This window comes from Canis lupus, chromosome X (assembly GCF_011100685.1).
Source record: "Canis lupus familiaris isolate Mischka breed German Shepherd chromosome X, alternate assembly UU_Cfam_GSD_1.0, whole genome shotgun sequence".
NCBI classification, from domain to species: domain Eukaryota; kingdom Metazoa; phylum Chordata; class Mammalia; order Carnivora; family Canidae; genus Canis; species Canis lupus.
In genome coordinates, this window is record NC_049260.1 from 13066885 (window position 1) to 13092895 (window position 26011).

General features: G+C 42.3%; 1 protein-coding gene and 1 long non-coding RNA gene across 4 annotated transcripts; both read right to left on the reverse strand.

Moving 5' to 3' along the window:
• Positions 1-627: 627 nt before the first annotated feature.
• On the reverse strand, positions 628-25053 carry LOC119878057 (histone-binding protein RBBP7). Of its 3 annotated transcripts, none has more exons than XM_038586905.1 (12): positions 24725-25053; positions 23740-23884; positions 17597-17742; positions 13883-14056; positions 12717-12832; positions 8578-8738; positions 7720-7846; positions 7522-7599; positions 6842-6918; positions 4633-4690; positions 1825-1935; positions 628-1082 (listed from the first exon to the last, which is right to left on the reverse strand). In XM_038586905.1, exons 1-12 carry the CDS (start codon positions 24738-24740, stop codon positions 1014-1016), a joined length of 1278 nt encoding a protein of 425 aa, XP_038442833.1. In that variant the 5' UTR covers positions 24741-25053; the 3' UTR covers positions 628-1013. The 3 variants fall into 3 exon arrangements, with proteins under 3 accessions (XP_038442833.1, XP_038442832.1, XP_038442831.1); XM_038586904.1 differs by lacking the exon at positions 24725-25053 and adding an exon at positions 24164-24326 and having other exon boundaries at positions 13883-14029; XM_038586903.1 differs by lacking the exon at positions 24725-25053 and adding an exon at positions 24164-24326.
• LOC119878058 lies at positions 21703-23733 on the reverse strand. The gene is made up of 2 exons (XR_005386164.1): positions 23334-23733; positions 21703-23122 (listed from the first exon to the last, which is right to left on the reverse strand). It is a non-coding gene; the product is annotated as an uncharacterized LOC119878058 (long non-coding RNA).
• Positions 25054-26011: the final 958 nt, after the last annotated feature.

The following is a 26011-nucleotide window of genomic DNA, read 5'->3' on the forward strand; positions in this document are numbered from 1 at the left end:
AGAGGCATACAGGGCACGATCTAATTCGAAGATGCACAAAGCACATACAATCAATCAAAGTGAGGGGCTGGCTAACTTTAGTGTTGGGAATTTTTTATCCTCTAAACAGCCTTTTTTTTTTTTTTTTTTTTTTAAGATTTTATGTATGTATTCATGAGAGAGAGAGGGGGGGGGCAGAGACACAGGCAGAGGGAGAAGCAGGCTCCATGCAGGGAGCCCGACATGGGACTCGATCCTGGGTCTCCAGGATTACGCCTTGAGCCAAAAGCAGACACCGAACTGCTGAGCCACCCAGGCGTCCCTAAACAGCCTTTTAAAATTAAAAACCATTCCTTTTGGCAGGTCCTACTAAATAGGTGGTAGGTGGAGAGGCCAACCTGGTTTGTCCCCTTTGCTGACCCCTGCCGTATAAGCAAACAAGCTTTCATGGGGCAGGGGCAACAGATGTGTTAAGGTAGTTCCAGGTGTACAAGTCTAACCTCTCCCCATCTTTCGATTAGGACACTCTCGTGTACCCTGTTCCACACACATACCAGCTTGCTCCCAAGAAGGGACACACACACACACACACACACACAACACACACTCATGCTCTCCTTACCCAGGTTCTAAGAGAATAAAACAGAATTTATTTTAAAACTTTATTTCTGCAAAGCCAATCAACAAGTGTTGGAGGGAAAAAGTGTAAAAGTTATTCTTGCATATTTGGGAACAGCAAGCACTTAGTTTGAGAAAACAAGGACTTAAAATAGTTGAATCAAAGGCAGTACCCTGCTACTTGTATTTTAAAACAACAGTGATGTTCGTTCTTAAAACAACATTCCTTTCTTCCCTAAAAGCTACAATATGATACAGTACGCAATAGCTCACTTGAAAGTGCTAGAATCAGAAGGTAAAGAACGCCATATGCCATCTCACTTACATCTCCTACTATACAATGCCTTTCGGCGCTTGATAAACCAAGCATTCGTGTAGCATTACATTCAATAGAAACATCTCTTGTACTCTGGGTTTTAAGATCCTTGCCCCTCCAGTTCCGATGTTGTCACATCTGACTCTTCATCATTGTAAATATTTTCAGCCTAGAGAGGACAACCAAATAAACGCACAGGTAAAACTCCCCATGGTTTTTACAAAGTTCTCTACAAACAGCATTTAACTGTCTAGACTTTAGGATTCACTGGTCAACGTGTTTGTGTGTTAGACATTTTTAGAGTAATTTACTTAGTAGTCTCCTTACGCGCCACCACCCCCCTACCCCGCCACCCCAAGATTTGAATGAGGAAAAACCAGGGCCAGCGTTTTTTTTTTCTTTTTTGCCGGCGTTCTTATTTGGCAGGGAATTCCACCTTTATACCAACAAGCTGCCCGCCCCCTACGTATTTCTATTGTAAAAAGTGTTTCCCAAACAGCATTTCAAGCATCACTGAAATGAAGCAATGGCCCTGCAGTTAATGAGGGTAAACACCACCTCAGAAACATCAGGTACTTTGTACTCCACATCCGAGAACTCGGTATCCTACAAATGCGTGGACGCACAGCAGACACTGGACATTCAGCAGCGATGCCAAGAGCCCCGCCGAGGACGTGCACAACCGTCCCGCAAAGTGGAACAGATGCTGTGTCCCCATCTGTGTGTAGACACAGATTTTTCCTGACCTGACAGGTGCATAGTGAACTAAAGACTTGTTAAAATGGAGAAAGATCTTTTCAGATTGTTGCCTTTCTAGATTTGCTGTAATATGCACAATCTATAATAGAAACATTTCCAGTAAATAGTTTGTCTCTTCTTCTCATCCAGCAAAGAGAAATATTTTAGCTCACCATTTGCCAGATCTGCATGATGTTATCCTCAGACACCGAGCAAATGACCCACGGCTCATTGGGGTTCCAACTAAAATCTGATATCTTGGCGGTGTGTCCTCCATGAATAAACTGTTAATAAGAATTTTTAAAAGCCTTCGTTTCATATCTTATGTTAGCCGTTTTTAGAGCATCAGTCTTACAATTGAGGTTTAAAGGGAGGGGCTTACAGGCTCAGTAATCTACCTCTCCACTTCTCATTTTGCAAATTTCCAAACCCTCAGAAAAGGTGATAGAACAGTACAGGGACTGCCTGGGATACCCTTTGCCTACATTCCCCCAATTCTAACATGTTCACGAGTGCATTTTCTTACACAGACACGCCTACTGAGCCATCGCCCATGTACTTCACCCCACATCACCCAAAGGTAAAGACATTTTTCCTACACAACCATGATGCCATTGACATACCTAATACATTTAACAGTAATTCAGCCTCATTATCAGTTATGTGTAGTTAGGTCTACACAATAAATTAATGTTCTGTTATAGAGTCCAAAACAGGCCCACCCGAGGAGTCAGTCTCCCAGTTCTAGAGCTCCTCCTCCTCCCTCTTGCTAAGAGAAAGGCACACCTCCCCACCAGCCTGCATCTTTCCAAGGTGCATCACTCAGGGTGGGGATTCAAAAAACCAAAACCAACCCAGGGGTCCAAAGCAAAGCCCCAGAAAGGCGAGGCAGAGGGCTTTGCTATGAAATGATGAAGGAGGCAGAGACTCCTTCCCTATAAGACACAGACCACTCATGGGAAGGCACTGGGCTTTCCTTACCTCAGAATTAGCAATGGGAAGAAACCATTCTCATAGGGACAGTATGAATACACGATTTTGGACAGAGAACTCCTACTTCCTGACAAAGTCTGATTTGACTGAGGATGACAAATAAGTTACATGCAAGGTAACTATTTTTAGCTATTTTCCCCCCAGTTTAAAAATGATAGAACAGCTTTCCAGAATCGTTAAGGGGGACATAAGGGAAAATATATTAAGACCATAAGCCTTGGAATATATAAGGAGTCCTCAAATCAAGATATTGTTATACTAAAATTATACTTAGCATCCAGTTCACTACAAGTAAGTATCCCTTGATTTCAGGCTCTCCTGTGAAAGGAACAAAATCCTAGTGGATCTCGTCAAGGACCAAAAAAATTGTTAACTGTAATATAAAGGGTATCCAAAAATAGCTAGAGACCTTGAAAACATTACGCAAAGTACAAGAATCAGTCACAAAAGACCACTTTATATTACATTTCTATTAACTATCTAGAATACGCAAACCTAGAGACACAAAGCAGATCACTGGTTGCTGGGGACTGAGGAAAGAAGCAGACTGGGAGGTGGTCAAGAGTAGACAGTTCCTTTTTAAGGGGAAGGAAATGTTCTAAAATGGATTTGTGGCGACGGCTGTACAATTCTGTGAATAGACCAAAAACCTTTGAATTATAGCCTTTAAATAGGTGAACTATATGGTATGAGAGTTCTAGCTCAATAAAGTTTTTACCAAAGTAAAAAGTGCAAACAGCTGGACAAAAACAGCTGACAGCAGCACCTCAGCTAGAAAATAAAACTATGAAGCCGTGCCTCACAAAACGGACTTTTCAGATTAAGTCACTCAATGGAGAATAAACCATTTAGGTGCTGTCATCTGTCTAATTTATTGAGAAATGCTATTCCTTCATCAGTGGTGCACAGAACGTGCTGGCTTGTCGTCATACCCTCGTCACTTTCTGTCCACTGCCGTCTGACATGGTAACATGCTGGACAAGGAGTAAGGGGATCTCGGGATGTCTGTGCAACATGAGAGTTTAGTGAGCATCTCCTAGGGCTTGCCTTCCAGGGCCGCCCTTACCTTTTAAAAGTAGTGGGCAAAGCCCAAGTGTACCAAGACTTAGTACTGCCCTAAGAACTAAAAATATGTTACAGAGGGACACCTGGGTGGCTCAGTGGTTGGGCGGCTGCCTTCGCCGCTGGTCGTGATCCCAGGATCCAGGATCAAGTCCCAAATCGGGCTCCCTGCATGAAGCCTGCTTCTCCCTCTGCCTATGTCTCTGCCTCTGTATCCCTCATGAGTAAATAAAATCTTTAAAAATTAAAAAAAATATGTTGCAGAGCAATGAATGACAATTTGCCACATAACTGGTGGATTATGAATGGATCTGAGTGAGGAAGAACCACTGCTAAGTCTGGCCATGCTTAACAGGAAAGGGACTTGAAGCACACACTGAAGAGCTGAGAGACCGGGGGGATGAGGACCAACAAGAGAGACACAACACAGAAACCCTCTGATGGCGAGCCAAGGAGATGCCCAGTGATTCAGTCAGGAGCAGGAGGGAGATGGTAGACACTTGGCACCAACAAGACTGAGAATGCTTTCATTTTCTGGGCAGGGAACTTAAATAGCAGGTCACAAAAATATTTCTGTACTGTTGGATAATGGTAAGTAAGTATTGCTAATTCACTATCAATACCTAGCTGCCCACCCCCTCCAAAAACCTCTCAGAAATATTATAATTGGGAATCAGTGAAAAATTAACTATTTTCCAAGGAGCCCAAATAGTTTAGTGAAACATTCATAAAAACCTACTGTGCTCTATTTACTGTTGTCGATAAATGTCAAAACCCAGTCACAATAACCTACAAGACCTCCGATTTTAAATCCTCCCCAAGAGCTAGCATTTGAAATTCTGACTCCTTTTCCAGATACATGGATCAATGACAAATAATCCAGTCTGCATAGACATTTCAATTTGCATAAGAAAGCCAATATATACCAGGAGTTCTGGAGGCCCATCTTCTGCGTCTTCTGCTGATTGTTCTTCTCCAATTTTGCTATCAATAAAGAACATAATGCCGTCATTACTGAAATTCTCGTAGATGGCGTGAATGTTCGCCAAACCAGCATTAGCCCACAAAGTGCATCTCAAAACATATACACCCTAGAAACAACTTCTTTCTATACTACTATGCTCAGCAGTTAAGCATCTGCCTAATTAATATAGCTTCTATATTAATTACTGGTGGGAGGGTGGAATGTTCACGTTCTGGAAATGATAAGAGCTATTCATAACTGAGTATATAGCACAGAAATTGTTAATAATAAATAATAATTTAAAATTCATTATTTAAAAAACCAAAATAAAATTACTTATTTTTAACTGTGGTTGTTTACTGCATTGGACTTAAAAGTAAAACTTAATATATAAGCCAAGGAAAGGCTATTTTTTTTTTTTTTTAGGCTATGTTTTTTTTTAACAACTTCGATCTGTAGCATTTGCCAGCAGTCCTAACAGCGAAATCACTCTTAAGTTACGTGCCAAATATCAGCCTCGGTATCTAGCCCCAAGGTGGACTTTGCTAATAATAACTGCTGAAAAAGCAACCAAAACACAACTTTCCAAGGGATTCTTTCTCTTCCCATTAAACTCACACCAAACACATGTGACTGCTAGACAATTATGTCTCCTCTGGTCAGGAGTATAATTGCTAACACTGGTCATTTTAATCTGTAGTTTTATCCAGCGTATTTTTTTTTAAAGATTTTATTTATTTATTCATGAGAGACCGGCAGAGACACAGGCAGAGGGAGGAAAAACAGGCTGCATGCCAGGAGCCCAATGTGGGACTCACCCCAGGATCACGCCCTGAGCCAAAGGCAGACAGATGCTCAACCACTGAGCCACCCAGGTGTCCCTATCCAGTGTATTTTTAATAGTACACAAGTAATAGAAGAGTTTTAAGAAGAATTTTTACAATGCCTGCAAATTAATTATTGGCACCTTTAGGGACAATTCAGCTGACAGGGTATCAGACTTCCAGAGCTTGCTGCTTCACTTCATATAACCACTAGAGCTTTAAGTTTCTAATTTTACTAACAAAATTGTTTTCAAATAAAATAGTATATACTCAAATGTCAGTTTTAAAGATTCTCTACATTTCCAAGCTTCTATTATGGTCAGAGTTTGTCCCAAACAAACACAGAACATCAGATGTTTCACAAGTTTTACAACACACGCATTTTACTCCACAATGTTTTTTGTTCTATACATTGAAGGACCAGCATATGGCTTCTGATTAAGGTGGCCCTGATTTTAATGAACTAAAAACAGTCTACTTCAAAGAAATACATTTAAAATAAGAATTTGAAATAAGTTAATTCTTGGTAATTTAAGTATTTAAACTTAGGATAACGGGACCCCTGGGTGGCTCAGTGGTTAAGCATCTGCCTTCGGCTTAGGGTGTGATCCTGGAGTCCCGGGATCGAGTCCCACATCGGGCTCCCTGCATGGAGCCTGCTTCTCCCTCTGCCTGTGTCTCTGCCTCTCTCTCCTCTCTGTGTCTCTCATGAATAAATAAATAAGACCTTTAAAAAACATAAACTTAGGATAATGGTATCTTAGAAGTAGTTCATGGAACTGGACATCTTTGTTAACGGCTCTAAAGGCTCAGACAAAAAAAGAAAGGAGTCTGAAATTCTTAGAATGGCAACTCTGAAATCAAGGAACTTTAAGAAATTTCAAGGAACTATATAATGAGCCCCAGAAGAATGTAAGCTCTCTTACAGCATGAGCAGTGCTTATCCTGCTCCGAAGTATATCCCCAGCGGTCACAAAACCCACAGCAGGGGCTCAGATCCCCAAAATGAACCGATGGAAGCACAGAAAAGCAAATGGTAGAAACACTTTTAAGAGTGCAGGTATGATATGAGCTCCAATGAGATGGGAACAGCTAGCTTCTCTACCAACAGTGTTTTCAATACAATTATTTGGATCGTTAAACTCTCCTTGTATAAATTTATTTTGCAGTCCATTTGCTGATTCACTTCTATTTTACAGAACCAAGACTCTTCAGGAAGGTACCTGAAAGTTGCTTTAATATTTGGCTTATTAAACTGGGATCAGCAAACTATGCTCTAGTTTATGAATTACTACACTGTCATATTAACAGATTTAAGCTGTTTCTTGTTACCAGATTCTGAGTTACCTTAAATCCCACACATTCAGGCGGCGGTCAGTACCACTTGAGGCCAGAATGGTTTCATTATGTGGAGACCAGTGGACCTAGCAATACAGATTTGAAAGTATGAAGCATCATTTGTTCCTACGTTTGTGGGTATCATTCTAATCCTTGAGATTTTCCCATCTCCTCTTCTGTATCCTCTTCTTGGATACAGCCCTCACCCTCCTTGTCCTGTCCTTTCAAGTGCTCTTAAATGGCCCATCTCCCCAGCCCACCCTCCGGGAAGATCACACCCCCCCATACAGGGGAGCTCAGCTAGGAACCTCCATACGCTTATTAATAAGCCCATAACTAATCCAGAAGCTTTTCACTTTTTCAATGAGGTGTATCTTAAACCTAAGCAAATCTCCATTTGAAACCACATACAAGGTATTTTTATTCACTAGAGAATGCACCACACTGGACACCTTAACTAAAGAATCCTTGAATTTCACTTTTTAAAATGATCCTGTTTTGCAAGATTTTTCTACTTCTAATGTAATAATCTCAAATAGCTCCAAGTTACTTCCCACTAGTTAACATATATATACAGAAGAGGAATTTAAAACAAATATCATGCCTGCTATAAAGCCAGTAAGATTTTAAATTTCCCACCATCAAAGAGTTACTAAAAGCCTGACAGACATGAGAAAACTGTCACATACCTGGAAAATTTCATCTTTATGAGATTCAAAGGTATGCAGTTTTAGTTTTAAATTACGCAGATCCCATAAAGCTACAGTCTGAAGAAAAATAAATGAAAAGGAATTCATTTCTGCACTGTACGAAGAATTTTAGAATATCTGATTATAGCACAAGACAACTGGATTCATAAACATCAAATATACAAAAACTTAAAAAACCTTATCCGCAGAGCCAGTTGCGAGAATGAACTCGCTGTAAGGGTTGAAGGACAGGCAGTTGACCTCGGCAGTGTGTGCATCCACCAGGTGGCTTGGCTTGGAGGTGGTGTTGGACCTGGTGTCCCATCTAGAACACAAAGACACAAGGCACACAGCACAAGCAGAAGCCACCCAACCCTCCTCAGTTTCTCATGCCCGTTTCCAGGTCTGCACCACTCCACACCACCCTTACTCTGCCATGCTCACCCCTTCATGGACACCCTAATCACATACAAAGCTGCCAATCTGGACTTCCAGCCACTAAGTGACATATTCTAAACCCACAGAAAATAAATTAGGGCTATCATTTCCAGTTTCAGATTCCTGTCTTATTACCAAATATTTCAAGCAGACACAACTACTGGAGAATAATGTAACAATTTGATACCTACAACCCAACCTTACCATATTTTACTATTTAGCCACATTTGCCTCAGATACTAGTTTCTTTATGAAATAAAACACATTTTAGGTGGCTGAATGCAGCCTGTAGCCATGCCCTGATGCAAACATTTTTAGCCCTCATCTTCAAAGTCACTGTGACCCTAATTTTGACACATACCACTAAGAATGTTTCTTTACATTTGTAGATTTTTTTCAAGTAAAAAAATATGTTCATTCATAGAGCACAGTATCTTCTATGCAAAAAAAAAAAAAAAAAAAAAAAAGCTGTTACACTTGTTGTTTCTTGTATGTCAAGCTAAAGCTTTTAAGGCCAGTATATAACTTAAAAAAAAAATCAAACCATAGGCCACCACAATCACTGTTGATCATTCAGGACACCCATATATCAAGACCCCACTGAACCTTCCACCTTACATCATAAGCTTCTGATCATCAGCAACAGATCCAAACAATGACTCGTGCAGCAGATGCCAGGCCACATCCTCTACAACAGCCGAGTGGCCAGTAAAGATGGCTTTAGCATCCACAATCTTGCCTTCCTTTGGTCCTGCATTTATATCCCACAGACAGACAGTCTAAAGAAGGAAAAAACAAACAATCTTCATTAAAAAATTATATAACTAGGGGTGCCTGGCTGGCTCAGTCTGAAGAGTGAATCTTGATCTCGAGGTGTGAGTTCGAGCCCCATGCTGGGTGTAGAGATCACTTAAACTTAAAAATTATCTAACTATATATATAAAGGCAGAAATAAACACAAGGGAGAAGAAATATAAACAAAGTGAAGCTTCAGAAACACAAGAGTATGCTTATAGCTTTCATCACCTGAGATGCAGAGGGCAAGGAAAAGGAAAGTATATGATAACGGGGACAGAGAAACCAGGCACGATGGCAGGCAATAGACAATGAGGTAGAGTTTCTACTGACATACTTTCAATCAAGTATCTAAAATTCATCTAGAGGGGATCCCTGGGTGGCTCAGCGGTTTTGCACCTGCCTTTGGCCCAGGGCGTGATCCTGGAGTCCTGGGATCGAGTCCCATATCAGGCTCCCAGCATGGAGCCTGCTTCTCCTTCTGCCTGTGTCTCTGCCTCTCTTTCTCTGACTCTCATGAATACATAAATAAAATCTTTTAAAATTCATCTCGATTACACAATGCAACACTAAGAGTCCAATATTCAGTATTTACTGAACAGATACTCCTGTCCTAAAAATTCACACAGGGTTGGGAGACTGGAAATTAAGGTGTCTGCTTCTCCCTCTCCCTCCCCTCCCGCTGCTTGTGCTCATGAAGGCTCTGTAAAATGGATGAATAAAATCTTTAAAGGCGGGGGCGGCTCAGTGGTTGAGAATCTGCCTTTGGCTAGGGTTGTGGTCCCGGATGGAATCTGGCATCAGGTTCCGCACAGGGATGCTGCTTCTTCCTCTGCCTATGTCTCTGTCACTCTCTGTCTCTCATGAATAAATTACATAAGATCTTAAAAAAAGAAAAATCTTTGGATAATTCTCTCGCCTCACAGCAGAAACCACTATTTGTAGTGGAACATTAGGAAGTCGAACATGTGAAAAATCCAGAAACCCCAACTAGGCTACTTTGAGAGGCCAAAGCTTAAGGCCTGCTGACAGATCCCCACAGCACAGACCTCAATACTTCAGCAAAATCCAAGGAAAGGCCATGGGCCTTTCCCAGGCCTCAAAGATCACAGATCAGCAGGCTCTGGGATCTGATTCTTCAAATGAAAACCATTACAAAGTTAACAGGAAAGTTTTTATGAAAAAATATTACAAGCTATGGGACAATGATTATCATCCAAACGGTTTAAAAGGTAATTCCACTAAGACATATTTGCCCCAACAATTCCACTGACTGGTATGGGTTTCATCTCTTTGAAAATCACTTTCTTATCTGAAAGACTTTCTGTGACAAAGCTATTTCCCAGTAATAGCTATGTACTCAGTAACAAAAAAAATAGTTTTACAGAATACACCCTTAGTCTTTGTTGATATACACTCAGACAATTTACAAGCACTGAAGAAAAAGGAACATATATAGAGCTCTTGACATCCTTTCCTGCTCATTTCAGAAGGATCCTGGGAAGATGAGCAAGAAGCCTGGCACATGCAGAGCCCTTAGAAAACGTCAGCTATTATAACTAGCAAATCCCAGCGTGGTGTCTTCAAAAGGCACTAGTAATAAAGTTACTGAGCATAATCCATTCCGTTTCAGAGACTCTACCACACCCACTTTGAGGGAAGTGGAGGAAAGCTTCCTTTTGGAGAACTAAGGGAGACCCTCACTTCTCAGCCTCCCTCGTGGCTAGGACATGATAGTGGCTACATCAGTCTGACCAGGATTTTTTTAAATTAATTAATTTGACAGAGATTGAGAGATTGAGAGAGATATACTGCATACAGCAAGGAGAATAGCAGGCAGACAGAGAGAGAGAGAAGCAGAGAGCCTGATGCAGGGCTTGATCCTAGGACCCCGGGATCATGACCTAAGCTGAAGGCAGTTGCTTAACCAACTGAGCCACCCAGGTGCCCCTGACCAGGACTTTAAATTGTGAACATTAAGAGGGAAATCTGTTCTCATGTTTGCCAAGTGTGTGGGGGGGTACAAAGTGGAGAGTAACACCCACCCGCTTCTCCTCTCTGTTCTGGGCCATTTTCTAGCCAGCAAAGCAATTCTGTGAGCTACCCTACCCAACACCCTTCTGATAAATTCCTTTTCTGTTTGCATCAGCCGGAGTTGGTTTTGGTTGCTTGCAGCTAAAGAATCTTGACTGAACCAATTACCTACTTTCAATATTTAAAAAAGCTTAACAGAAATTGTAACCAGTAGAAATAAAAGAAGGTCTGTGATGCAATAGGCCTGTTCTAGACAGGAGGATATACTACGGAAGAAGGTTAAGAGAACCTGTGGCCAAGTTACAAGAGCTTTCAAAAGCTCCAGAAGTCTACTCTCAGCTCTGGGCTGGAGTCATACCCACCATATTTTGCTTACAGTATGGGATCCATGAAGGAAGGTATGGAGCTGTAGGTGGCAAGAATGCTACAAAGATTGATCTACAATAAGTTAACAAGATCACTTTGTGTTTGTGTGGTACTTTTGTTAAAATACTTGTATTAAGGATGCCAAGATAACTCTTAGAAGAAAACATAGATGTAAATCTTTGTGATGTCGGATTATGTACTGGTTTCTTAGATATGATGATATCAAAAGCACAAGTGACAAAATAAAAATACATAAACTGGACTCAAAATTCAATTTTTGTGCTCAGGAGGACATTGCTAAAAAAATGAAGACAACCTTACAGAGTGGGAGAAAATCTTTCGAAATCCTATCTGATTAAGGGCTTGTATCCAGAATATACAAAGAACTCTTACAACTCAATAAAAAAAAAAACAAAATTTAAAAACCGACAAGGAATCTGAATACATATTTCTCCAAAGATCTATAAATAGCCAATAAGCACATAAAAAGATACTCAACATCATTAGTTATCATCACAAGGAGATACTACTTTACCCCCACCAGGATGGCTCTAATAAAAAAGGTAAGTGCTGACCAGGATATGGAGAAAGTGGAAGCCTGGGGTACACATTTCTGGGGGGAATGTGAAGTGGTACAGCTCCCTTGGAAAAGCTGGGCAGTTTTCCAAGAAGTTAAACATAGAGTTACCATATGACCTAGTATTATTTCCATTCCTAGGTAATTACCCAAGAGAAATGAAAACCTACATCCACACAAAAACTTACACAAAAATGTTCATATAGCAACATCACTCAAAATACAAAATAGCAAAAAAAAAAAAAAATACAAAATAGCCCTAAAATATAAAAAAAGAGCAAAAAGCCCCAAGTAAAAACAACCCAAATGTCCATCGACTGATGAAATCAATTCTGATATATCCATATAATGGATTATTCAGCCATAAAAAGGAGTGACATACTGACCTTGCTTCAACCTGGATGAACCTTGAAAAACTTATGCTAAATGAAAAGCCAGAAAGAAAAAAAGCACATATGATTCCATTTATATGAAAAATCAAGAAGAGACAAATCTATAGAGATAGAAAATAAATTAGTGGTTGCCAGGAGCTGGGGGAAGAGGGGAGTGACTGCTTAAAGAGTATGGAGTTTCTTTGTGACACATGATGAAAATGTTTTAGAATTCGAGAGCAGTGATGACTGCACAGCTTTGTGAATATACTAAAACCCACTGAATTGTACACTTAAATAAACTAAAATGTAATTTCTGTTTCTCAGGCCTCACACTTCATAGTTTCCATTATAAAGATATTTTTAAATCATGGGACACCTTTTGCCCACCTTCCCTCCATTCTAAGGCTGCTTCAAAAGAGTTCTGTGGAATTCTAAGGCTCCAACAGGGCAGTATGATAACCATTGCTCTAAATCCTGTGAAAATGTTATCACAATAATCACCAGTATTATCTTAGAAAACCTTTCAACTATACAGCACTCCTTCAGTGCACAGCTCTCCATGACAGTCTTTAACTCCAAGTACATGAGATTAGAAAGAATAAGTCTCTCACATGATCATCGGATGCACTTAGGAGATGTCCACTCAAATTAGAATTCCAGGAAAGACCATAGCCTTCCTTTTGGTGGCCTCTTAACCTAAGATCAGGATTACATTCTCCACTTGGGTCTAAAGAAGAAAAGAGATACATTAACTATTAAGTGATTTTTTTTTATCAGAACTAGTAAAAGCAATCCTCACTCCTCACTGAATGAGCTGTTAACATTCATTACAATGCTTGAAAAAAAGCACCACACACCAATCATGACTTAGGACATGGTCTGACCCATAGCCACCCTGAAAACCTGTTCTCTGTGCTTCACTTCTAATACTCGATGCACACGAAGTTTCAGGACTATAAAGTGACTAGTTCCTTTGCAAAATCTAGTACTAGCTGCAACACAAAATACTGAAAACTATAGCTATCCCCTCAAATTTGAGTGGTGGCAACCCGCCCCACCCCTCGATCAAGTTTTTCAAACATGTTTGCAAGGAAAGGATTAACAGAGCAGGTCCTGTTTCTGAGCTCTTGCATGTCTCCAGGGTAGCCTGCAACCATGACTGACCCTTAGCCAACCCCTAGGAATGTGACCCTCACAAAATTCTTCACGTCACTGAAGTTGTGTATGCACAGAGCAGTGAGGCATGCTGTAGCAGCTCGTCAAGACTTGCAGAATTGTTTAGCAAGATTCATGATGTATCTGGTTTCACTGTTGGGGTCCTAAGTTGTCCTTATCATGGCTGGTCATAGAGCATGATATACCTAGGTGACCAGACCTCTATAAAAACACCAGATCCTGAGATTCAAACAGGCTTCCCTAAGCAGAGATACTTCCATGCTCCTGTGGTCTGCTGCTAGAGAGACATCACGTTCTGTGTGGCCCTGGTGGGGAAGGACTCAGAAGCCTGTGCTTGACATCTTTGGACTCTACCTGATATGTATCTTTTCCTCCTACTTTTGCTCTGTATCCTCTCATGTAGTAAACCCTACCGAGCCAGAAGAGACCTGCTGGCAGGTCTTTCTGTCAAATCACCTGAATTCTGAGGTTGGTGATAGGACCCCTGAAACAATTTTTAAACCTTTAAAAATTATAGATTACACTAGTTTGAATGACCTCAAAGCAATTTTTTCAAATCAAGAAAATGTTCAAGCAATGGACTAATTACATTACCACATACCTGGTTTAGCAGGATGCTTTGTATAGTCAAAAACCAGCACATCAGAAGATGGTGTTTTTGTAGCAATGATGTGAGGATTCTGCGGCATGTAACGAGCACGGTTTACTTCTCCTTCATGGTTAATTTTAATTTCGCATTCAATTTTTCCTGTTACAGAACCAAAGCCACCAAATTCTAATGTGAGAAGAAAGAAATAAACACATACACTTACGATTAAAATTCACAAGTCATTTAGTTTAATACACCCAACAGATTTTTAACCTGATAGAATACAGCACAAATTAACCAGGGACGCAAAAATATGGGCTCACTTGCCACTTGGAATTAATTTATTCTCAAAGCCCATTTGAATTGGAAAATGTTATTTTATGCAAGTTAATTAATTGTTTCACCCTGGATTTAGAATAATTAAAAACTACCCTCTTTCAGTTGTGAAAAGGATGTGATTATTCCCTAAAATCAGGAATCCATGCTAACTTACCCCCACCCAACCCTGAGACAGATATGTTGGTTCCACCAGCATATTGAATTCAACTGCTAGTAGGGTGCCAAAGCTAAAATGAGGGGGGGGAGGGGTTAACCTCTCTACCTGGTGTGTGAATAAGACTATAGTGTTCTGGAGGGTATTATGCGGAGTGAAGTCAGTCAGTCGGAGAAGGACAAACATTATATGTTCTCATTCATGTGGGGAATATAAATAGTGAAAGGGAATATAAGGGAAGGGAGAAGAAATGTGTGGGAAATATCAGAAAGGGAGACATAACATAAAGACTGATAACTCTGGGAAACGAACTAGGGGTGGTAGAAGGGGAAGAGGGCGGGGGGTGGGAGTGATTGGGTGACGGGCACTGGGGGTTATTCTTTATGTTGGTAAATTGAACACCAATAAAAAAATAAAAAAAGACTATAGTGTTGAATAGTTACTAAAAAGGCCTTGGAAAAGTAACAAAGTCACATAAAGAGTACAGGAGCTTCTGGGAAGCAGCAAGATGATAGCAGAAAGAATACAAGTAGAGAACATCTAAGCAGATAACAAGAACATTTTCTTTTTTGTGTTCATAGATTAAGAACTAAAATAGTTGCTGAGGCTAAAAAATGTTTGGAGGCTTCACTTTGTAACTGTTATTTCTTCCTGACCTATATTGCTACTTCTCCACACATTCCTTTTTTGTTCCCAGTGTCTCAGGTTAGGAACACTAACTCAAATGCCTAATGGAGCCAGGCAAGTAACAACTAAAACAGACTGGCTGGGTCCTGGAGAAAACCAGCTGAAAGCAGCAAACCATTTCTGTTTCAGCCAGCTCTTGCTATATGGGAATGCTTTATGAACACTGGCTCCCATGGTTTAATATCAGCATTGAGCCATTCTACTCTGTGGCAAACACAGCTTACTATTCTGTGTGGCTGAAAAATCACATACCATTCCATATAGCTACTCCCACACAGCCATATGCAATCACCTTTCCTTCTCAGCATGTTCCCTTTCCATCATGTCAGTGGGAGAAATGCATCCCAGTCTTTCTAAGACTGCCACTCATCTCAAGACTCTGCTCCAAACCTGTCCCAACTTTGATTTTCAACCCACCACAAACCCTCCACCCACTGTGGACTCCAAGGGTTCTAACATTTCTGATATAAAGACACTCAAGTTCCCCAATTCCTTTACTTAAAACAACCTAAACAGCTCTCCTCTTAAAAAAAAAAAAAAAAAAAAAAAAAAAAAAAAAAAAGGATTTCCAGGTAAGATTCACTTTTAACATGGGGCTTTGTTTTCTCAACTTCAAAAGTTTGAAAAAACCATTATTTTAAATGATAATAGTATCCATTAAAAAATACTGTAAATGAAAAAACAAAGAGGTGTTAACTGAATTATTTCAATCACTGTTGGAATGTAATACACTGAACAAGTGACTTCAGTAATTTAATACACATCCATAAATTATGCACAGACACTAATTCTTAAAGGCAAGAGTCCAATAAATACATACTTTAGGATTAAAAGCCACTAAAAATTTCTGATTACAATATTTACAGAAATAATGCTTAATGTTGTAGGGAAATGGACTGTGAATTGTGGCAGTGGCAAATGGATTAAATCATTTTGGAAAATAGTTTCATACTATTTCAAGCTGACAATGAATACACCATACAACTCAGCAATTCCACTCCACTAGATAAATTTTCCAACATGTGTACAAGGAGACATGGTAAGGATGTTCACTGAAGCACTGTTTATAAGAGCAAAGTACCACATGGATGCAATCCAACTGCCCCCAGTAGAACAAAGTCAGGTTTAATCACAATGGAACACTATACGGCAGTTAAAAGGAGAATGACATCTACATGGTATACACAAAACAGTACTGAAAAGAAAAAAGCTATAAAAAAAGCTTTATGTATATTTACTACCGCATAATAAAAATATAAACAAATGGCACACTAATTTCACGACAGTGAGAAATTCTTCAAAGCAAGGCAGCAGTAGGAAAGGAGTAGGTTTGGGGTGGCAAGACTTTAGCTATAAAGTAATATTTTATTTCCGGTAAGAAAAAAACTAAAGCAAATTCCTTGAAACGTTAAGATCAAACCTTTCAGGGCTGTGCAGAATGCACTAACCCAACAGGTCCGGTTGCTTAGCCCTCGCAGCTCTGAGGGACACTGGGACTATGAATGACCCTAGGCCAAGTCCTGGGAACATGGACCTCAGAATGTTCTTTACGTCACTGATAGACTGATGATTTTGTGGTGTACACCTGGAGCAATGGACCATGCTGTACCAGTTTGTCAGGGTTGCTTTGCACAAATAAAGATTGACGACATGCACCTGGTTTCATTACTGGGGTCCTGAGTTTCAATTGTCTTAACTGGTTGCCAGCAGGATATGCCTGTGAAAACAACCCCTCCACAAAAGCCTCAGATCCTGACACTCAACTGGGTTTCCCTGGGCAGGAGAGAGAGATTCTGCACATGTCCCTGTCGTTTGCTGCCAGAAAGAAAGCACATCGTGTGCGGCCTTGGACAAGACTTGTGCCAGACCTCCCTAGACTCCCTGATGTGTATCTTTTCCTTACTGCTTTTGTTCTGTATTCTTTACTGTAACAAACTTTAGCCATGAGTATAATTTGCTGAGTCTTGTGAGTCCTTCTAGCACGATGTCCAAACTTGGGTGATGGTGGGAATACCAAATCAGGGAAATGTACCTTTGACAGAAGGGGGGGGGGGCAGGGAGTTAACAGCTTCCATTAAAAGCCACTATTAACTGTTTGGCATAATACGCCTTCTGACTTTTTCCCATGCACACCCAACACACATTACTTTTACAAAAATGGGTACTATAACACACAAAGAAGTTAATTTACCTTAGACGTTTTTCTGTACTAGGGCGTACAGATCTGCCTCATTGTGAGTTTGTGTAAAATTTCAGGTTTATTGCATTCTTAGGAATTGTTGCACAGTATTTCAAACATAATGTGTTTAGCCAATTTCCTATTAAACTAACATCTGGGTTGTTAGGTTGATCTTAATTTTTCAATCCTGCAAATAATGCTATTGTGAAATCCTTATGCACATGTAAGCAAGTAGTTCTAGAGTTCTAGAAGATAAAGTCCTAAAAGCTAAACTGCTGGGCCAAAAGATATTAGTAAGTTGTAATAACATATTAGAAAAAATCCACACTCTCTTACACATCAATACTGGAACATATGGTATACCTACCACCCTTCTCACTGTCACAGTGGGAAGCATCAAACTGTGCATCATCGTTCGGAATATGGACTCGAGCAACCACGAGATGATTCTGCTCATCAGACGTGTGAGTCCCCAGCACTAGCCAATGAAGGGCATAATCCTTTCCTTCCGGTCTGTTTAGGAAAGAAAATAAGTCACACTAACCCTACAAGAAATCAGTTGCTAACAAATTCATCACCAATCTCCATACTCAAAATCACGACTTCTCACCTAAAAAATATCTTCCATTGTAATACACTAGACATTTCTTTTTTTTTTTTTACACTAGACATTTCTAATTTCCCAGTAAGAGGCAACAAGTTTAAGCACTGAGCCAGAAAAACTGGGTTCAAATCCTGGCTCAAACTAAAATTAACAATATGCAATTCCCTTTTTTTTTTTTTTAAGATTTTATTTACTTATTCATGAGAGACAGAGAGGCAGAGATACAGGCAGAGAGAGAAACAGGCTCCAGGCATGGAGCCCAATCCCAGGGACTCTAGGATCACACCCTGGGCCAAAGGGAGGAGCTAAACCTTTGAGCCACCCAGGGTGTCCCAAAATATGCAATTCCTTAAAACACAATTTCCTGTGGGGCCTAGTTTCTTCACCTAAAAAACAGGTTATGTGTGCAAATAGCCTGTGAAAACTTTCTATTGATGTTCATAGTGCTTAAAGTTTATGAAATGGAGATTCTCATTTTTATCGGGGGAGAGGGGTCTTTGTTGTTACCTTTTTCTATGGACCTAATTTTGAGGCTAAAGAACCCACTGATGCTTCTTGACACCCTGGTTTTGCCTCATCTATTTTTTTTAAAAAGATCTGTAAAATTTATTTATTCATGAGAGACACAGAGAGAAAGGCAGAGGGAGAAGCAGGCTCCCTGCAGGAGCCGGATGCGGAACTCAATCCCGGACCTGGGATCACTCCCTGAGCTGAAGGCAGACGCTCAACCGATGAGCCACCCAGGTATCCCTTGCCTCTTATCTTTTAACGACATTTTCCCATTTGTATTATTTAGAATAGCAATTTCCACCTGTGCTGTATGGTCCCACCTCAGTGAGGGCCAAGATGTAGGGCTCTGAGCCCCAACATCAGACAAGTTAGGCTATTTATCTGTTTCTAAAGTTTGTTTTACAAATTTCTCTTTTCTTTTTTTTTTTTAACATTTTATTTATGACAGACAGAGAGAGAGATTGGCAGAAACACAGGCAGAGGGAGAAGCAGGCTCCATGCAGGAAGCCTGACGTGGGACTCGATCCCCTGACTCCAGGATCACATCCTGGGCTGAAGGCAGCGCTAAACCGCTGGGCCACCGGGACTGCCCAGTTTCTAAAGTTTGGTTGTACAAAGGATTCAGTGGTTTTTAAAAAAGGCTTGAGGGTTGCTTCTACGAATATAATTTAGTAGTAACTGAAAAAAAAATACAAGATGAAATTTTGCCAAAATTAGGCTTAATGTAAAAAAGAATAAATATGTATACAACTCCAAGAACAGAATAAGGCACCCGTGTCTAAGCAATAGCTTATTTAAAAAAAAAATACAGGAGTCTTAGTCAATGTATGTTCAGTGGTCAAGAACAGGATATGGCTACCTAAACAGTTAATTCCATCTTAGATGAGAGAGAGGGAGGCAATGCATGTGAGTACTCACCCACTTATTTTTATTTATTTATTAATGAGAGAGAGAGAGAGAGAGAGAGAGAGAGAGAGAGAGGCGCAGAGACACAGGCAGAGGGAGAAGCAGGCTCCCTGCAGGGAGCCTGACACGGGACTTGATCCCGGGACTCCAGGATCACACCGAGCCAATAGCAGACACTAAACCCAGGGATCCCAACTTATTTTTAAATGGAAAAATAACAGAAAATTAGGCTCTAAGCAATGTAACTGAGGAGGACTTAGACAAAATGAAATCTTTGTAGCTCAAAATGAAAGGGAACTTAAACACATCTCATTAGAACCATTTGAAAATTTAAAAAAAAAAAAAAAAAACCACTTGAAAAGGGGGCAGCCCGGGTGGCTCAGGGGTTTAGCGCCACCTTCAGTCCAGGGCCTGATCCTGGAGACTAGGGGTCGAGTCCCACGTCAGGCTCCCTGCATGGAGCCTGCTTCTCCCTCTGCCTGTGTCTCTGCCTCTCTGTCTCATAAATAAATAGAATCTTAAAAAAAAAAAAAAAAGAAAAAGGAATGCTTGAGAGAAAGGAAGCACCACAAAGCAAGGTTAAGGCTAACATAAAAGGAAGAAGTATTTTATTAGGGGGTTAAACAGAAAAAAATAGGACCTTTCTAAGAAGCCCGGTCCCAACATGGATGGAGGATCTGAAAAATTCCTTGACTCTAAAATTCAATTCAGGTATCCCCCGTCACAATAATCATGTAAGGATTTTTTTTTCTTTTTTACTGGCAATCCTTTCAAGTCCATCATTAAAATACAAACTTATTTTCCTGAACCAACAATATTACAGTATTTTCCTCCAATGCTGAATGCACCTAAAGCTGCAGGAGCACTAATGTTAAAAGACCTTGTCCATTTTTCAGTGCCAGCATCCTTTGATCAATCACTTAAGACTCCACGGCTAAGAAAGTCACCTAACAATCACAGATTATCACAAGATTATTCTCAGTAGCATTGTCTTAGTGGAAAAAGACTGATGACAACCTTTAAATATCTATTAATAAAGAACTGGTGGGACACCTGGGTGGCTCAGCGGTTGAGTGTCCACCTTTGGCTCAGGGTGTGATCCTGGAGTCCCGGGATCGAGTCCCACATCGGGTTCCCTGCATGGAGTATGCTTGTCCCTCTGCCTAGGTCTCTGCCTCTCTCATGAATAAATAAAATCTTTTTAAAAAATCTCTAAAAAATTTTAAAAAGAACTGGTGATATACATAATAGTATATTCATAAAGGGAATTCTATGGAGCCCTTAAAGCAAAAGAGCATATCTAAGCATGCTGATAGGAAGTCTCCAACATAAACTACAAACTGTAAAGTCAAGTGAGTAACTTGCTATCATTAAAAAAAGATTTAGGGGAGGGGTGCCTAGGTGGCTCAGTCAGTTAAGTGTTTAATTCTTGGTTTCCGCTCAGGTCATGATCTCATGGTCCTGAGATCAAGCCCTGTGTCAAGCTCTGCACTCAGCAGGGAATCTGCTTAAGTTTCTCTCTCTCCCTTGCCCTCTGCCCCTCCCCCTGCTCATGCACAACCAGTTCACCCAAAGGGGGGGAGGGGGGAAGAGAGAGAGAGAGAGATGGAGGGTAGGTGTGTGTAATGTGTATATACACTTATTTCTGGCAGGATCAGTTAAAAAAGCCAGCCAAAAATGACTCAACTCTGGGTAATAAACCAGGAGAACAGGGAACATGGAAGGGAGACTTATTATTTTCTCTATGTACTTTGTACCATCTGAATTTGAAGGATTACAAAGGTTTCTAAGTACAGAATAAGTTAGTCTCAAGATGTTTAAGAAATTATTTAATAAAAAATATGGAATAATGGAATTACAGATTAGAAATACCTAAATAAAAAATTTTTAAGATTTTATTTATTCATGATAGAGAAAGAGAGAGAGAGAGAGAGAGAGGCAGAGACACAAGCAGAGGGAGAAACAGGCTCCATGCCAGGAGCCCGACGCGGGACTCGATCCCGGGACTCCAGGATCGCACCCTGGGCCAGAGGCAGGCATTAAACCGCCAAGCCACCCAGGGATTCCCCCCTAAATAAAAATTTTTACAAGGCAAATCCACCATGTGGACAATTACCTAATTTAGTTTAAGGACAACAGTTCAGAAAGTGCAAGTAATTATTGGGAGGTATGCTCTATGTAGTATGTAGGTAAAAGCCTCATGAGGTTGACTAGCATCACATTCCTCAAAGACCCTGGGAATAAGAGTAGCCAACATCTCCGGTGTTCCGTATAGTAACAAAACACAATCACAGTCCCTTCATACTCCAAGTAGAATCCTGCAAAAGTACCACACAGCCATCCTCAACATCCAAGAATGCAGGCTGGCTGGCATTTTCTTGCATTCCCAGAGCAACTGCACATCCCACAACCAGATCCCACTTCTTTGTATGCAAAGAACACCACGGAATACATCATTTAAAGTATTTTTTGTTAAGTTCTTAAGTGTTAACATAAAAGCAGTATTGGCGGGGGGCTGGCGGGCTCAGTAGGTGGAACATGTGACTCTTGATCTCAGGGCTGTAAATCTGAGCTCCACGTTGGGTGTAGAGATTACTTAAAAATAAAAATCTTTTCAAAAGCAGTATCCGGGCTAAGAACATACACATTTAACATCCTTAAAATTGTTACACAAAACACAGATAACATTTTCAGAAGACTTGAATAAGCAGTTTTCACTGGAATCCAAATGGAGAAACACAGTTACTACAGTCTAATTATTTCTGAATACAAAGGGGGAGAAAATCAGCATCAGTCACCACTTATTGCGGACTTCTTCTGTGCCAGCACTTTAAAAGTGCATGATCTTATTTCATTTCCTCAAAAGTAGGCAGTCAGAAGCACCAGCACCTCCACTTACAGATCAGACAGCTTGGGAATAGAGACTGACCAATGTGCCCTAATTTAGCTATTAAGAAGCAGGCGGCAGGATTCAAACTCAGGTTTCTAACCTTAGAGTCCTAAACACCTCCGCTGTGTTCTGCTGGTAAGGTAGATCAAAAAGATCCAAAATAATGTAAATTAAGCTGTTAAAGGTTTTAATTTACTTAACAGGAGTGCACAAAGAATCAAAAGTACATGGTGCTCAAAGGAGAACCTGAATACCCTTAAGTATTTGATGTTCAAAATTGTTATGTCAGTGTTTTGAAGTCTGTTTTTTATTTCTTGGCTATTCTTATCACATCTGTGTATTTACACTGATTTTGGGGAATCCTAATAAAAGCCTCTACCTATATGGAAGACAATGTCTGCATATGGAGAATTCGGCCATTAAAGGAGTAACCTCATAGAAAATTAACTTGCTCTTATTTTCAGAAATTGTCTCAAAATCCCCTTCCTACGTTAGTTTTGTTAATCCTCATTAAAAATATATGTTCACAATACCCAAATTAAATACTTTTAAAGTACACAGCCAAGTTCCTACTAGAAAAAGTGCAAGCGCTTAAGAAAGTCTAATAATACAGGAGTTGCCTCAACTCTGGGGTACCCGGTTTGGGTTCAAAATCCCACTCCACCACTTGCTGGATGATCCTGGGTATTTTAACACCCCCACCCCAGTTTCCACAACAGTAAGACAAAGATGATAAAGAATAATCATAGTATACTTTTTCATAGTATAATTCTGAATATTAAACAACTGGACACAAAACTGTTGAGATGTGCCAGGCCCTATTTTAAGTGTTCAATAATACCAGCAATTATTACCAGAGAAATTTTAGAAACGGCTGAAAAGAACCAACAGCAACCTCCAAGTGTATTCCACACTATCAGCTAGTAACGTCTTTTCTTCAGTGAACTACTGCTAAATTCTTTTTTCCCTTTGTCAATTAAAACCTATTCATATAGGGATCCCTGGGTGGCGCAGTGGTTTGGCGCCTGCCTTTGGCCCGGGGCGCGATCCTGGAGACCCGGGATCGAATCCCATATCGGGCTCCTGGTGCATGGAGCCTGCTTCTCCCTCTGCCTGTGTCTCTGCCTCTCTCTCTCTCTCTGTGTGACTATCATAAATAAATTAAAAAAAAAAAAAAAAAAAAAAAAAAAAAACCTATTCATATAGTGGTGGCTGGTTACATGGATGTGCTCCCTTCGTAAAAATCCATCCAGCCATATGCTTATGATTTGTGCATTTTTCTGTACGTGTGCTCTTTTTCAATAAAGTTTTAAAGAAATCCATTAGTCTGGGTCCCCAAAATGCTGCTCTATATTTAATCCCAAGAACTGTTAAATTCGTTAGATGCTCCCCACAAATATCATTAATCGCACTTTGTCCCCACGCTTACATATCAAAAACCATCCCATAAATCACTTGTTTTGAAAATAAAAATCACCTGCCACCTCATGCAAGGGCTAAATTGATTACACGCTCATGTTCTATGTGTAAAATGCCAAAACTAGGAATTTCGGGATAATAGTCAAATTTATGCAAAGTAAAAGTTGCCAGAAACCCTTACTTAGTCACTTCAGGAAGCCACTGAACGGTAAGACTCGGCCACTGAAGAGCATGGGTCATAACCAGGTCATACAGAAACGGTGTATTCTTCTTCCAGATTTTATATTCTTCATTGATGACACGCTCCTCCACAGTATCTTCAAACACTGAAATTTGGAGAAATCCCACACAATTAAGTGGCTGAGAGAAATCGAGTTAGAATCTGTACACAGATAGTGGAGGTCACCTCGAGATGGCCACACCTAATCTACTCCTCAGCTTTACGTTTAATTTGGACACGAACTAACTGCTCTTCCAGAACGTGAGGAGAATATTAACACCAGGAAGCTTATTTTTTGCACTTAGAAATCGATACTGCTTGCGTATACAGAATTGGGCAATTACACAGACGACGATTTTGTTTCAGCAGTTACAGCTGTTCGCACCTGTTCTAAGATGACGACCCATCTGTGCAGGGGCTCCACGACCCACCCCGGGAGACGAATCCACGTGTAGCAGAAACCCCTCGGCCCGCTCCCTCCATCCCCCACCAGGAGCGGCCTCCGCTCCCACGAAGCCCGCGTCAGCAGCCATAGGCCGGCGTGTGCCAGAATCCCCCGGACAAGGGCCGCGACCCCGAAGCGGTCGACGCGCGCGCGTGGAAGGAGCAGCCGTGTCCGCTTTCCGGTGGCGGAGGCCGCCTCCGCCCGAGAGCCAAGGGCGCCGGAGGGAGCGCCGCCGCCAGAGGGGGGGGAGGGGAGCGGGGGGGGGCAGAGGGGGAAGGGGGCCCAACCCGCGGCCCCGCGCCCGGCTCCGGAAGTGCTCGGAGCCCTCCGCGCCGCGGTCCCGTCCCGCTGTAGGCCCCTCGAGGCGCGCGCCTAGCCTCGCGCCCGGCCCCGCCCCCTGCTCCTCACGCCAATTCGCGCCTTTCGCCGGCGCGTGCCGCGGCCTCGCGCGCCCGCCGCCCCCCGCGGTCCCGGCGCGCGCCGCCCCGCAGGGCCTCTTACTCTCTTTACTCGCCATCTTGCGTCGGGTCGTTCGCCCCTCGCCGCCGCCTCGGACTCCCCTCGCTAGCCAACAGCAGCCCAACCGCAGGCGTTCCTGCCTCGCCCAGGCGCGTCACACACTTCTAGCTCTCGAAGCGTGAGCTCCGTCTTACGGCCTGGGTGCTCCCCAAACGCTGCGTCCTTCTCTCCTGCCTCCTCCCCGCTCGCGGGTACCGAGGTCTGAGGCGCTCTTCTCTCTCTCTCCAAACTTGGAACGAGACTTTTCAACCCGCGCCTCCCAGCCCGCCCAGGCAGCTGAGCGCAGGCGCATCCGCCCTGGGAAAAGTGAGAGGCGGTGGAGAGGCGGGCCTGGGAGCCAACGGCTCGGTTGTTTCAACCAATGAGGTGCGGCACGCAGGTTTCACGCGGCATTTGTGGGCGGGCTTCTGGGGGTGGGCGGGGCGTTCCGCGGCAGGAAGTTGGCGAGGCGCAGGCGCGAGGGCTCGCCCAGCGCTCCCAGGGCCGGGCGCGGGGGCGGATGGGGGCGCGCGGGGGTGGGGCGGATGGGGGCGCGGCGTGCGGGCTGCGCGGGGGCTGTGAGCCCCGGGGCCGCGGGGCGTGGCTGCTTGCAGCGGCCGTGGCGGTGGGGTGGGAGGGGGGCAGGGAGGTTGACGCGGCTTAGCCAAGCAAAATCTCAGAGCGAGAGGAAAATGGTTTCTAGTCTCGAGAGATTACTGTGCCCTCAACGTCTCCCGGATAATCACGGGCATGCAATTCTGTGTACCCTGAAAGGCTTCCCTCTAGTCGACTGGCTTTTCCCGGGGTCCGGTCGAGCTGAGGTGGGGTTCGTTGCAGGCTGAGGAAACCTTTTACAGAGGCCGCGGGCGTTTTTTGACTGCTAAAGCCGAGGGGCCTCCCTGTTAGGCTAAACTTGCGGCCTGTTACTGGCACAAGGCCTCCGACGGCCCGAAGCTGACTTGAATTACACTGTTTGTTTGCACATTTGGGTCCTTAAAATGATTTGCGGCCTCTCGAACTGCAGAGAATTTTGTCCCTACGTTCTTGTCTCCGTGCTGGCCCCTGCTGAGTCATTCTCGTCACCCGTGGGGGTCCCAGGGCGACCCCACTCCGCGATGGCTTAGCTGGGGACAGCTGCCCTATGCGGACCCGGGATGGCTTGCTTGAGCCCTGCTTGCCTTGAAACTTGGTAGCCCCTGAGGAGTGCGTGGGGGTGAGGAGAAAGTGAGCTGCAAGGCCAGGAGGGCTGTGAGGGCCAGAGGGTACCGGGTGGGAGGACGTGGCCGAGAT